Here is a 15920-nt window from a genome sequence, read left to right as displayed (position 1 = left end):
GGAGCTAGAGTTGGAATAGACCCTCGAGGTCATCTGTTCAAGCCCTTTAGTTTACAGATGAGGTTCACACAAGTTAAGTGATTTATCTAAGATCATACCGGTAGTAAGCCATTTTCTTTTTCTTCTACCTCCTGTGAAAAAGGATAATGAGTGTTTGACTAGGTATTTGGTTTAGAATCCTATGATCTTATGGCTGAAGAAGTTTCCCTCCAGGCTTGTTGTCATGAATAAGATGCTCTGGGTTCAAACCTAATCTCTTTCATTTACTGTATGTCCATGAAGTCAACTAACTTCTCAGAGCCTCGGTTTCCCATCTGTAAAATAATAATAATAATAATAATAATAATAACATTACCCTAGTGCATATGATTGTTATGAAGTACAAATGAGGTAATACAGAGAATGTCACTGTGCTTTATACAGAAAAGCATTAAGTAAATATCTAATTTCTTAGGAGAGAAAAACCGAAAGGTTAATTTTGATGGCTGTTGACATAGGTTGGAAAAACTTGAACATGATCTTCAATTTGGAGGCATAATTATCTATAAAAAACAAAAAGCAAAATGACATTAAGAACTCCAGGTGATTATGGACTTTGGGACTTCAAATTAGAGTCTCAGTTATATCTTTACTATGGAAGCCAGCAAAATGATTTGAATCTAGCAACTAGATTATGCACCCTTTAGGATTTAATAGGACACTCCTTTGCCAGAACACACTTATCATCCAAGACAGAGAAGCCCCACTAACTCCTGAGCAGAGAGATAAGGGATTAATTTGTAAAGACCTTTAGCCAAAAAGAGGCAAAGAAAGAAAGAAGCAAAGAAAAAAAGAAAGAGAAAGAAAGAAAGAAACCAGGAGGTTCCTTTCTTAAAATGTCTAGAGTGTTCTAACCCTGGGCCTTTTTCTTCCTCCCTTTCCTCCTTCACCACTCCTAAGAAAGTTGGTTTGCTGTGTGTAGATCTAATGTGTATCTGGACTAAGAGAAAATGGAATTTAAACCTTTAGTTCAGTCCTCATAAATTAATTAATCTGGAAGGTAAAAGAAAGCTAGGCATCCCAGCTGGGAATTATTCCTGGTCCACAGCACAGGCATGATGATGTTCCCCAGAATTAGGGTCCATGAGTGCTAGAAGGAACCTTAGAAACCTTTTGGTCTTCATTTTGCAAAGAAGGAAACCGAGGCCTAAAGAGATAAAATAACCTGAATAATGTTACAGAAATGCAGAGCAAGCACTTGAATCCCAAATTTACTGTTGCTATTTCCATCTAACAATATAGCTGAGACACATTCTCAACAAGCTTTTAATAAGTTGCCACAATGTGTCAGGCAATGTACTAAATGATGAAAATTCAAAAACAAAAATGAAAAAAAATCTCTGCTTAAAAGATCTTTAATCCAATCTACATGCCTCTTTATTGCCAGGCTTCCTACTGGCTTACTGTTAAGCTTTCAAAAAAATGCCAAAAATAAACTATTTTGTTTCCCATTAAAATGGCCCCCTGGAAACAGGAAGACTTGGGATCATGGTTCAAACTTTATTACTAATTAATCAGGTTGTAGGACATTTGACCTTAATTTGACTTAATTTTAGTGCTCTGGTTTCTTTATTATCATCACCAATAAATATTTAGTTTCTATTCTGTGATTGCAGAATTGTATTCAGTAGCATAGTGATTACAAAGAGAGATAAGCCATGGTTTCTGTTCTCACAGAACTTTCTGATCAAATTGGGGAAATCTAAGAACCATAAAAAACCCTGAGAAATTATGGAAAACAGATTTGGAATTGGTGAATGTGAGTGCTCCTCTCAGCTCTGCTACTTGCTATTTCTATAACCCCCGGCAAGTCATTTCTCATCTCTGAACCTCATTTTCCTGATCTGCTAAATAAGGAGGTCAAGTAAAATAATTTTAAAGAATTTTTCATGCTCTATCTGCAATTTTATGTAATATACGTGAAAAGTAAGATAATACAAGGCTAACAAATGTCAAATGAAAGGAGTTCCTTTCTAGTTCACTTCGTCATTAATCATGGACCACTTGTTGACATCTCTCCTATTGTTTCTTGGGCAGTCAAGTTTTATACATGAAAGAATTGTTTAACATTTCCCCATTTTTTACCCAGTCTCCTTGGTTAGACTGGCTCCACAGGCTAAGCATTTTGTCACATATTTGTCACATGCTATGATCTATAATTCAGTTCACAAGCTTTTATTAAGCACCTACTATGTACAAGGCACCATACTAGACACTGAGTATTAATAGTGACCAAAATGAAAAATAGTTCCTGCCTTCATAGAGCTTACATTCTTTTGTTAATCTGATTTTTATTCACTTAACTTCTCTTTTTTTCTCATTGTCTTTCCCAAACATATTTCACCTATCAAATGGTCCCTTGTAACAAAAACTTTTTTAAAAGAGAGAGGAAAAAGCAGTTTGGCAAAATCAACTAATACTACCAGCTATGCCTGATGGCATATATAACATTCTATACTAATAGTATATTTTAGGGGAGAGGAAGATGAACCTTTGCTTATTGTTTTCTCATTAGATTGTAAACTCCTAGATAGTAGAGACTAACTTTTGCCTCTTTTTATATCTCCAGCATTTAGCACAGTGCCTGGTATACAGCAGGCACTTAATGTTTTCTGACCCAAGCTTTGTCTCTGCAGTTACATAGTTTCCATGTTCATTGTGGCAATCATTGCCTTTTGGGGGAGGGGGAATTGTTCTATTAACTTCTGCATTAGTTCAAATATATCTTCCTATGGAGCTTATGTTTTATATATCACAGAACTGAGTAGTTCTCAGTAAACAGATATTAATTTGACTTTGGAAATGTAAGGTCGTTAATGGAAATGGGGAATGTTCTTATAATCTGGTCACATTTTTTTAATATAGCTATCTGGTTTTTCCCCCAGTACTGGGAACATAATAATAATAAAATTTACTTGTGGCAGCTAAGTGGTGCCATCATAGAATTGAGGCCTGGAGTCAGGAAGACTTATTTTTCTGAGTTCAAATCTGGCCTCAGACACCGATTAGCTGTGTGACCTTGGACAAATCACTTAATCCCATTTGCTTCAGTTTCCTCATCTATAAAATGAGCTGGAGAAGGAAATGGCTAATCACTGCAGAATAGCATTCATGCAAAAATGATTGAAACTGTTACGCAGAATGTTCCAAAAGTCTGAAGGCAGTTTTTAAGCTACTAAAGTTTGCAAAGCATTTTTCTATGTTGTCTCATGTGATTTTTCCTCCAATAACCCTCTAAGATGGATGTTATTATCCCCATTTTTACAATAAAGAAACTGAAGCACAGATAAGTTAAGTGAGTTGCTCAGGGCAACACACTGTCAGAAACAAGATTCATGACTAGGCCTTTCTAACCTGAATTCCAGTGCCCCATCCACTATGCCAAATAATAGGCAAGCTGAATAAATGCAAATTGAATTAAATCAGATTACCAATCATCAAATGTATAGTAGCACTTCTTAATAATTGTGTACTTTGGATTTAATAATTATTTCTTAGCTATTATGCCTCACTTTGGTTCACACAAGAATTGGGGTTATCAGTATAGCATAATTGCTTCAATAGATTCTTGATTTCATTAGTGTTAGTTACTCCTTCTATCAATATAGATCAGAACTTATCGGCATCTTAGTCCATGTAGCCAAAAGATTTGTCAATTGGTGACTCACTTTCTAATATTAGGCTTCTTTGAACTTGGATAGGCTGATCCTAAGACTAAAACTACACAATCTGACCCATACCTAAACATTTCCCATTTGATAGGAATTACCAGAACTGGCACTCTGCTGGTATGGGGCCTAAGAAGGATTTTACTGGAATAATATTGAGTGAAAGAACTTTGGATTTGGATTTCAGAGAAAGATCTGGATTCCAAGTACACTTTGACAATCCACTAATCTTCTCTGATCTTCTACTTTCTAATGATGATAATAGTGGTTATTATGAGATTAGTGGATGAAGAGTTGTGAATACACTTATTAGTTGTGTGATATTAGGGAAGTCACTTAACTTCTGTTTGACTCAGTTTCCTCAACTATAAAATGGAGGATAAGGGATTGATTAGATGGCCTCTGAGCTCCCTTCCAACTCTAGCTCCATAATTCTGTGATCCCACATTTGTTCTTTTAAAAAAAAAAAAAAGATTCATTATAGTAGTCAAAGGGCCAGAGGCCAAACTAAGGTAGTATATGGTCAAAAGGAAGCAGATTAGGGAACTTCAGATGTTCTTCTGCACTCTAATCATATCTTTTTCTCCCTCTCAGGTTACAGCCACCCAGCTTTGGTAAAGCTTCTCCAGCAGCCCCAAAATGTGGTAAGTTATTTGGTTTGTAGGGGAAAAAAAGGTTATAATTGTCTGGATTAGGTAGGAACATGTAGAGGAATCAACAGAGTAGGCTGGAACTCTTGGAGTTTATTGGGTGCTAATGCAATGTAAGAATTTTTCTCAAAAGCTTCTTCTGAGCAAGCTGAGCTTTAAATGTGAATGAATCAGATTGCACATGAATCTGTTTCCTAGTCCTCTTCTTTATGAATTAGGAGCGCTCGGGTCGGAATTCTTTTGGCAGCTGGGTGGGTGGTTTTTAATTTTTTTTTTTTTTTTTGCCTGTTGCAGCTTAACAAGCTCAGCTCTGTTTTCTTCCTTTAAGAAGGAACCAAAGTCCTCGGGAAGGTTTCTAATGAAGCCTATTTTGGGCAGTGCTGCAAAGAGTTTATTTACTTTTGAAGAGCAATTTTTGTTTCTAAACTTTGTACAGATCCCAGATGCTATACCAGTTGGTGTCAAATGAATGTGTCAACAAACATTTCCAATACATTTTGTGGTGTCAGCTGCCATCAGGGATGGCACTGTACTAAACAGGTCTTGACTGCAGGCTTTCTGAGGGAAACAAGCCTGAATAACCACTCAGAGTCATTCTGGATGTCCTTTTGGAGTAATCATCTTGTTCTTTCCTGCTCAGTAGATAGTGCTGAGATTTAATGACTGGTAAACCACATACATAGAACATTTTACAAAGTACTTTCTTCACAACTCTGTTTAGGTACAAGCATTTAATAATAACCAAAATGATAATAACAATAATGATGATGATGTCATCTACTTGGCTTAATAGACAGCCCTTGACTTGAAGTTGAGAAGATCTGGGTTGAAATTTTGACACTTACTAGATTTGTGACCCTAAGCCAGCAACAGAGATTCTGCATCTCTGAATGTCCAGTCACTTTCACAATTAATTATAAATTTAATCTATTCGAGCAATTATAAACATTCCTCCTTCCTCTAAGATTAGAACTCAGCAAGATGTACTCATTTATTTTTTTCCTTTTTTTTTTGGGAGGATGGTTCTGGAAGAGATTGTTAGTCTATAGGGATGTCCCAGTGAGAAAACTCCTTCTACCAATATAGTTCAGAAACTGTTCGGCAACTTAAAGAGTCTTGGGGAGCTACCTAGGGCAGAGATGTAAAACTCACAGCTGGACATAGCAAAAATCCCTGGGAATAATTCCCTACTGAAAACAACTGCTAATTAAAATGTAATTGGAAAATGTTTGACAAAAATGTAATACAACATAATTAATATATAGTTTGTTTTCTAAGTCAACATGAAGCCAGAAGGATCTCTGTCTGAGTTTTATGCCATTGGCCTACAATACTTAGGGATTAAATAATTTTGTTCAAAGCAGTCTGTATCATAGGTGGGACTTGCAGATTTTGAATCCAGCTCACTAATCATTTCACCATGCTGCCTTTCATTTAGTTATGCAATACAAATACAGTGCCAGCAAAAATAACAACAAAAACTGTAGGTAATGTGATTAGTATGAAAGAAAGCATCATGTGGTAAGAATGGAGTCAGCTAATCTGAGTTCAAATCCCAGCTCTGCGTTGAACAACTTACTTGACCTCAATGGGTCTCAATATCTTCATTTGTAAATTAGGAGAGTGACCTAGGTAATATCTAAAGTCCCTTTTAACTAGAGATTTATGATTCTATGATGTTATAATCATATATAGATGACTGGAAGACTATGACATGCTGAGAGTAGGTACTGAATCTAGCTGTACTTATTTGGCCTTCTGCATTTGTGAATGCCTCATTTTGCATACTTTAAGACAATCAGGAGAACCCTGAGAACCTATTCTTCTTTATTTCAGGCTCTGCTGGATAACCTAAAAGTCCCATTTCTCTTGCTGTCTTCCCTGTGCCCAAAGAAAAATACATTCATGTTTTTTCAAATAAGAAAATGGAGAGGCCAAGTTGTGAACTTGTACATTTTGATTCTACATTACCATCCACTTCCCTTTGATATAACTCCTCCCCTAAAGCAAAGAACAAATTTCACTAGGTATATAACTGCAGTGCATTGGGCTGGACATATTCCATTTTCTATGGTCAAGATATTTTAGCATCAAATCATGTTGAGAAAAGTTGTTTCCAGGTACTCCCTGATAGGACAACTTGATTCCATAGCCATCGACCAGGCTAGGGAACATTTATTTATCTCATTGATAGCCAATTTTCTTTATAGAGCAAAAGACTAGAGCCTCTCAGTTTCCTCTTCCTATGATGACTTCTGTCATATTTCTCTGGTTCTATACCACTTCATTAAGAAAAAGACTTCATAAAAGGATTCTTCTGCAGTCTACTTGGCCAGCCTGTAGGTGAATGAATGGATGATGGATTCAGAAATAAAAACTCTAAAATATATATATATATATATATATATATATACACACTATAGGGCAGAGCTTCTTAAACTTTTTCCACTGGTGACCCCTTTTCACCCAAGACATTTTTACATGACACCAGGTATGTAGCTATATAAAATAAGTATACAAATCAAACATTTACTGATAATAAATCATAATTTCATAACTCCATATTCAGTTTTTTAGGGGCATAATACATACTTTAAGAAGCTGGACCATAGAGAAGAACTAGTCTCTGATCTGAAAGAGCTTACAGTCTGATAAGAGGATATACTACAGTCACAAATGACAATAATGTTTCCTGATAAGTACATCAGAGAGGTAGAAAACAAAGTGCTTTGTGAAATCTAAGGGGAACTGACCAGAAAAGCAGGGAAAGTTTGATGGATGAGAGGTCTTTAAAAGATGAGTGGGAATTCATAGCTAAGGAGAACAGGGAAAACATCCCAAAAGGAAAAGCAACACAAGCAAAGACATGGAGAGACTAGAGTAAACATATTTATATTTGGGGGGAGATTTTTTAGTGATGAGATGGGAGTTATTGCAAAGAGTTGTGTCATTTTGGTTCAAGCACAGTAATAAGGGAATGATCATGAGATAAATAATTGTTCCCTAGCCTGGTTGATGGCTATGGAATCGGGTTGCTCTATCAAGGAATCCCTGATAATAGTGAAACAAATACACTTCTTGTAAGGAGACTATTAAAAACTATAGATGGGTGCAAACAAGAGTTCATATTATAGGATTCTGATAGAGGTAATAGAGGGGAAGAGACAGACAAGAAAAGTTGTAGAGTTGACTTTGAGATACAGCATTGAAGCAGAGATAGCAAGTGAAATCCAAGTTGGGAGCTTAGACGTGAGGTCAGTATTAGAAATATAAATTGGGAGTCATCTACATAAAAGTGTCATTTGAAATCATGAAATTAGATGAAGTTGACAAGAAGAGAAAATATAGGAGAGATAAAAGCTGAGAATAAACTTTTGGGTATTATTCATACTAAGCCATCACAGATCAATTAACAAGCATTTATTAAATGCTTCTGGTACACCAGATATATACAAAATAATTTCAAGGAGTGGGGCATGAAACTAGAAGCTGTGTGTGTATCTGGAAAGATTTCATATAGGAGCTAGCTACTGAGATGAGTTTTGAAGGGAGCTAGTGATTTTCAGAGTCAGAGTTGAGAAGGAAATTCATTCCAGGTATGCCAAGCAACCTGGGCAAAAGCACAAAAATCTTAGAGGGAATAACAGGAAGTGACAGGCAGAGGATGAAAGGAGCCAAAAGGAGTTATTAGAGAGGCCAAAAACAAATCTGGAGAGTAAGGTCTCTAAAATCAAGAGAAGAAAAAATTATCTAGTAAATAAGAATAAGAAGAGAAATGCTAAATTAAAAAAAAAAAATTCAAAGATCCAGGAGAGGATTTGTTGATTGATCATTGGCAACCTTTGGGAAAACAACTTCAGTACAGTCCTGGGGAAATTCAAGGGACTAAAGAGAAAACAGGTAATGAGGAAGTAAAAAAGTGAGTGTAGATATTTTCAGGAAAATTAACAGCAAGAAAGGTGAGAGAGATGGGATGGTAGCTGGGCAAATAGATCATACTTATTTAAAAATAAAACATAACAAAGATGCCCCTCCCTTATATAAAATCTTGAAGTAAACCTAGAAAGGACCTTAGATGTCATTGTATCCAATCTCATTTCTTATAGATGAGGAAACTGAGACTCAAAGAAATTAAATAATTTGTCCAAGGTTATATAGGTCAAGAGCATCAGAGACAGGGTTTGAACCCAAGTCCTCTGACTTCAAAGCCAGTGTTTTTTCCATTATATCATGCTGCCTCCATAATGGGCAGATGATTGCCTTTTTTAAGGATTGTTTGTGGGCAAATGGAAAGGAGCCAGAGGAACAGGATAAAGGGACAAAGGAATACCATGTTATCACATGCAAATGTTTTTTTTTTTTTTTTCATTCCCATGCCAGTGATAATGGCATTCTGAAAAAGAATGCTTTGATGATAACTAATTTACATGTCATCACATCCAAAGAATACCAAGTTTATGTTCATTATGGAAAATGCCCTTCTCTTAGTTTCAGCATGAATTCTTGTTCAGGTCATTTTATTTTGCTTATATGCCTAACAAAAGGAAACTCATAGCTGTTGGGTCACAAGGATTTTTTTTTTAAATGAAGTCCCCAGTTGCTCCTAAATCAGGAAATATAAATATAGCACTATGTTCTGTGCTCAAGCAGCAACCAAATAAGGGATGAAGCAGAAAAGAAGGCTCCTAGTGTTGAGGAGACTAATGGGAACCCAAAAAACCCCCGTAAGAAAAGGAAGGGAGGAAGAAAAGCCTAGTATGCTTAGTTGAAAACCTTTTCAAGTTAAATGGCTCACTGCAAAAGAAATAGCTAGGGAAATCAAGCTCCATGTTCAAAATGCAAAGGAAGAAATTCTCTAAAGCATGAAACTGTGTAAAACTGACCTTGAGACCATTGTGTAAGTGATAATGCCATATATTGGAGATGGGTTTCTCTGACAAGAAGGATCCAAGCTCAAGAGCTTGGTTGGAGTAGCTCTTCAACAGAGCATGCACCAACAGATAATCTAAGCAATAATTTCCTGCCTCATTGCATTATTATCTCTCCTCCTCACTCTCTGAGCTTACAGTAGGCTCAGAACTGGGAGTACAAGAAAGGAACAAAGATGATACTTTGATGAAAATAGAAAAAAAATGATTTCATGCCCAGCTTTGGAATTAAATATTTTGATTCCATTTAGTGCTTATGAACATTCAGTAAATATTCAAACAAAAATAACTTGTGCCCAGGGGGTTGATGATCTTATGCGAGAATTTTTGCTTAAGGAAGGACATTCCTCATATTAAAAAACAAACACCTAAAATTTAAATTTTAAACTCTTGAACTGAGTTGCAACAATGCTAAAGTTCACAGTGTGTTTTTTGTTGTGATATTGTACAACCCTGAATGATAGCTTCTATCTATTCCCATAGAGATAGAATGTTTTTATCTATAGTTCAGGCAAAACAACGAATGCTAGCATAGTGACAGGAGGAATTCCCTCCGTGACCCACCCAGAGAAGCTTACCTCCTGCCTTTTCAGTTATGTACATCAGAAATATTCCCATAGCCAGTGACTAATAGGACAGCTGACAGCAGCTGGAATCACAGTGGATCTGCATATTTGACATTCCTTGGATAACTTGGCCAGGAAAAGAAAGGCCCTCCCCTGTATCTTAATGCACTGTGAAAGCAGGTGTCTTTAGTGGGTTGTGTTAGCAACCAAATTACTTCAAAGAGCTTTGGAGCTGCTGTTGAGCAGTGGGAAGTCACTTATTCCAAATCACTTGTTCAATTTCTACATCTTTGTTGATTACTTCTAGCAGTCAAGATTGGTCCAAGGCAAAAATTATATGGTAAATGAAAAGTTGATCTTCAGATTTCCCCTAGGTTCCCTTTTTAGAACTTCCTCCATCCTACTAGCCTGGATAACAAGGGACATTACAGCTAATTTAATTCAATTCAACAAGCATTTATTAAGTTTTGTGATCATATATTAGGCTCTTTGTCTCAATTCTTATCTCATCCTTAGTCATTGAATGGGAGTTGCCTCGACTAACAGAAAGCTGGGAAAGACCTTAATTAATTAATTGATTGATTGAAAGTCAAAATAGCCCACTACATTCTGGGCTATAGCCAGTCATCTTGGTTTTTGTCTTATCACTTATCTTGATGACTCTGGAGGAAGAAATAAGGGTGATGATTCTCTTAAACCCAAATCTTTGTCTTTTCCCCCCATCAAAATGCAGGCAGCAGAGTATCATGCAAAGTACTAGATTTGGAGTCATGAAATGAGTTTGAGTTCCAACTCTCTCACTCTCTGTGATTTTTGGCAAGTCACACATTTGAACCTCATTTTCTTTATTTGCATAATGAGAATAACAATTCTTACACTTGGTTTAAAGAAAGATCTGAGAAGATTTTAAAGCACTACACAAATAAGTTATTATCCATTATCTGTGTTAATAATGTGATAAGGGATATTACTAAGTTAATGTTACTTTCCTGGATAAACAAAGTTTGGGAATTTCCTGGAAATATGATGTCTAAGCCTAAAGCAGAATTTTTTACAATAGCTTGGCAGACCTGGGGAAGTTCTTTGTGCCCCTCAAATCATAGTACACAGGCATCCATCTGCTTTGCTGACTTAGCACTTTATCTTGAAAGAAAGAAATGACTGTAGTGTCCATCTAATTCAACCTCTGCCTTTTATAGATGATGAATGTGGGGTTGAGAGCTGTTTAATTACATAGCCAGTGCCATAGAGTGAGCAGTCAAACCCAAGTCTGCTGATTCCAAATCAGTACATTATGCATTCAATCTTGTCATGCCTTTAATCCTAAAGGAAACGTAACTACTAAGTAACTGAATAATCAGAACAGTTACAACAATTTGGCATATTGAAAACAAAAATAAATAAATCCTGCTGGGATCATGTTTAATAATCTTCTTGTTCCCTCTCACCCATCTCTACAAAAATAAATAAAAGTACATCTAAATATGTATACAATGAATTCATTTGCAGTGATAGCCAAACAATGATATTTCATTTAATATATATTTTTTAAAGTACTGATAAAATTGCAATTAAGAGATATACTGAAAAGGTATCAAGAGTCAAATTTGAAGTATTTATTGTTTCTATTTTTCAGGGTACATTCATCAATAGACCTGCTCTTGGAGTATTTCCTCCAGATAATTTTCCTGAAAAGCTAAAGGAGTCCTTACTTTCAGTAAGTTCATCATAAATACTTAGTGTTTGTTTAAAATAATATCATTCTTGACCTCTTTTAGAGTCCAGCTACTCTGCTATAATATAAAGAAATCCTTGTAAGTTAAAGAGCTCATATACTGTGTTCAGATTTGGCAACCTACCACTTGCTGCCCCCGCACTTTCTGACATTTGAAAGTCAGTCTCTCATTTTACTAGCTTGTCAAGGTCCAGAGATCTCTTACACACGTAAGCTCAAAAAATAGAAAAAAAAAAAAAAAAAAAACCAAAGATGTTAAAGATCCAATTGTTCCTAATCTACTGACAGTCATTGTTTAGCCCTTTGATATACTCTATGCCTAACAAGACCTCAGACAAGCTGTAGCATAACCCAGTGCATAATACTTTTCCATAGAAAAGTATTTCACAGAAAGAGAGACACAAAGGTAAAATCCACCTAGGTAACCAGACCCCCCAAATTTTCACTATTCTTATCATTAAGATTTCTTCCCTGACTGTCTTGCTCTTTCTCTATCAAGATATTTAGCTCCAGTTAAGAAATAATACCTAAATTTCTGGGTCTCCCTGTCTATAGGCAGCTTCAGGATACAAGAGAGAAGCCAATTGGTTTCCTGCTTTCACAAGTCAGTTTCCTCACCTCTGTCTCTCTGGCTATGCTAAGTTGGATTTTAAATACGATTATTAAATATTTTTCTATTTTTAAACAAAAATGATGAAATTGAGCAAGCTAGGAAGACATATATGAACTGATGCAGAGTGAAGTGAGCAAAACCAGTAGAACAATATAGACAGGAACAACAATATTGTGAAGGCAAACAACTGAAAGACTTAAGTACTCTGATCATCATGATAACCAACAATGATTCCAGAGAACCCATTATGAAACGTGCTACCCATCTCTTGACTGAGAGGTAATGGACTCAGGGTGCAGAATGAGATATATTTTTTGGACATGACCAATGCAGGAATTTGTTTTGCTTGATTATGCATATTTGTTACAAGGGTTTTGCTTTGTTTTGTTTTTAGTGAGAGAGGGGAGGAAGGAAGGAGAGAATAGGTTTTTGTTAATTGAATAAAAGAAAATTTTAAAAAAAAAGAAAGAAAAGAAAGAAAAATAGCTGGATCAGACAAATTATACACTAAGAAATCTGTACTGGACTTAAAATATTTTTTAAAACATTGAGGGATTGATTTTCTTTTTTTTTCAAATATATATTAAATGTAATATATGTTTACATATTTATACAGTAATCTTCCTGCTTAAGAAAGATTGGATCTAGAAAGAAGGTAAAAAAATCTGAGAAGGAAAACAAAAATGCAAGCAAACAATAACAGAAAGAGTGGAAATGCTATGTTGTGGTCCACGTTCAGTTCCTATAGTTCTCTCTCTGGGTGTAGCTTCTGCTCATTTCACTTAGCATCAGTTCATGTAAGTCTCTCCAGGCTTCTCTGAAATCATCCTGTTGGTTGTTTCTTACAGAACAATAATATTCCCTAACATTCATATACCGCAATTTATTCAGCCATTCTCCAATTGATGGGATATCCATTCAATTTCCAGTTCCTAGACATACAAAAAAGACTGCCACAAACATTTTTGCACATACAGGTCCCTTTGATGGATTGATTTTCAATATATTTCAAAGAAGTAAATGAAATGATTGGAAGAAACCATGGATGGTATTTTTTCAATATTTCAATCCTTTTATAGATAGATCTTATCAGTGTAGGTATTCTCTTCACTGTTGAAGATTGCTACCTGACAATTTTCTTTCACAACTTTTTAACAAATATTAATTCTTAGTCATCAGCACTGCTCTATCACTTCACATCATAAAAGCAGGGTCAAGAATATACTTGCAATTCAATTTAATAAACAATTCATTAGCATCTACTATGTTCAAAGTCCTATCACATACATTCTGAGACTACAAAAATAAAAATTACATAGTCACGAACTTAAAAAAATTTACATTCTAATGATAGAAAACAGGTATATAAATAAATAGAAGATTATCTGAGGAGAAGATAAAATACTAAGCCCTGCAGAAATTAGAAAGGCTTCAGAGAGGAAATGACATATAAGCTGTACCTTGAAAGAAAATAAAGATTCCAGGCTAAGAACTGAGTACATTTCAAGCCTGGGGGGACAGTTTGTGAAAGTGTATGGAGGCAATAGATGGAAATAGCTAGCTGTCCACTTTGTCTCTACTATAAAGCATATGAAACTTAAAAAGTCAGGCTAAAGAGTTTATATTTTATTATTGAAACAATCAACAGCCACTAAAGATGTGTGAACAATGGAATCATCTGATGAAACCTATACTTAAGAAGAAGATTTTGCCAGCTGTCTAAGAGAAACATTGGAAACTTGGGTTTCAGTAAGGGTTTTAATCCAGGCAAAGGGTGCCTGTGATTGAATTGAAGATGTTCTGATCTGGTATGCTGACAGTTATAATTGCTTTTGCACTTGATTGGATTTAGTGCTTTTGCACTTGAAGGAATGAGAAGAATCTAGGATGACTGTGAAGTTGTAAATCTGGATGACTGGAATGATGATAGTGCCCTCAGTAAAGAAGGAACACTGAGAAATAAGTTGGAAAAGATCAACTGCATCCAGATTTTGATGCCAGACCAAAGAGTTTTTATTTTGTCCTAGAGGCATTGCAGAATCACTGAACCTTCTAAAACTAAGGACAGAAATTATCCATTGTTTTAGGAATATAACTGTGACAGCTATGTAGAATGTAGAATGGGGAAGAGTAAGAAATTAAGAGACCAATGTAATGGACCTAGGAAGAAGTAAAAAGAGGCTTGAATCAGAATTCTGTCTCTGTGAGTAGAGAAAAGGTAAAATATATAAGAAATATGAGGGAGATGTGATTGATATGTCTTTACAGTTGATTAGACATGGGGGAAGGAGGAAAGAATAAAGAATTAAGAATAACTCAAGGGTTATGAACTTGAATGATTAGAAAGTGGTACATTTGACAGAAACAGGGAATTAGAAGGAAGGGTAGGTTCAGGGAGAAATTAATTGTATTGAATTATATACAATGAATTATATTTTGACTATGAATGTTTGAGATGCTTAAGTGGAGCTGTCCATTATGCATTAATGATATCGGACTCTCAGGGCTAGATGGAGATATCTGTAGAAAGACAGAAATTAAGCCCATTGAAGCTGATTGGATTACCAAAGAAGAGATCATAGAAAGACAAAGTTTGATGGGTTTAGTATTCATAATTATTTCACTTGATTTGTTTGCCTTTTCTTAGGTGGCCCCAAAAGGTCTCTCCCAGATTGTCACAATGTCCTGTGGTTCCTGCTCTAATGAAAATGCCTTCAAAACCATATTCATGTGGTACAGGGTGAGTTTCTCTAACACTCACAAGAACTTCATCAATTTCCACATCTTTAAAATAAGAGAATTGAACTAAGTTCCCTTCCAGTTCTAGAATCCTACTTTAAACTGATTTGAGGGACAAGAATAGAAAACAAGTGCATACACATATGATATATTTCCAAAGTAATGGCTATGATTGAGCCAATATATAATAAAATAAGATAAGGCAGAAGAATGGGAAAAAAAAACTTCAGATAGGCTAAATGTAGGGAGATTCATAAGAATAAGTTTAAATCCCCAATATATTTGAATTTAGGACCAAATAATAGTCCTCCTCCAAAAAAAAAAAAAAGAGAGAGAGAGTCCAAATGAGACATTTTATGGGAGAAACAAAGGGGAAAAACTGATTAGGATCATTCAATCAAAAGCACAAAACTTAAAGGAACTTTGGAGGGCATGTAATACAACATTTTGTAAATAAGGGGGCTGAGACATGAATAGAGAAGAAACAATAAGACTGATACCTTGAGAATGCATGGCAGAGGACTTTGAATGCTTAGGCTATAAAACCCAATAAACTACAACTTGGAGGACAAATTCATTGTCTTTTATCTAGCCAGCTTATATATTAACTAACTTGACTTTAAAGATTCTCCACATCAATCCAGCAAAAGATCATGAGTTTTCTTCCCAATTAAATAACTTTAGCCTGAGAATAGCCTGAAAAGCTTGAAGTGTTTTCTCCAAAGCAGGAATAAATGAATAGGCTAGGGAACCATCTCCTCACATTTTTCAGAATGTGGGATTCTGACCCAGGATGTATTATATTTTTACCTGAAGAAGTTATTTATTCCACCATCTCCCTTCTATTCTTCCTTGATTACTCTCCAACCAGATTATAGCTGGTAGGAATCTCATCCCTCTTCTTTTTATGGTACAACTGAGAAAAGTGAGGATAAGTAAAGAAAAAAAGTGATAATAGATAAAGGACCCATAGTTTTTCTCT

General features: G+C 35.5%; 1 protein-coding gene across 2 annotated transcripts in view; it reads left to right on the top strand.

Moving 5' to 3' along the window:
- Positions 1-15920, top strand: part of ABAT (4-aminobutyrate aminotransferase) — a 124913-nt gene that overhangs the window by 91145 nt on the left and 17848 nt on the right. For both annotated transcript variants that reach the window (XM_051963610.1, XM_051963618.1), the window contains exons 6-8: positions 4302-4351; positions 11488-11568; positions 14847-14939. In XM_051963610.1, coding sequence (XP_051819570.1) covers positions 4302-4351; positions 11488-11568; positions 14847-14939 — 224 coding nt within the window. The remainder of the gene's footprint in view (positions 1-4301; positions 4352-11487; positions 11569-14846; positions 14940-15920) is intronic.

This window comes from Antechinus flavipes, chromosome 1 (assembly GCF_016432865.1).
Source record: "Antechinus flavipes isolate AdamAnt ecotype Samford, QLD, Australia chromosome 1, AdamAnt_v2, whole genome shotgun sequence".
NCBI lineage: Eukaryota > Metazoa > Chordata > Mammalia > Dasyuromorphia > Dasyuridae > Antechinus > Antechinus flavipes.
Note: the sequence above shows the minus strand (reverse complement) of the source record. Positions and strands in the feature narration are given on the sequence as shown.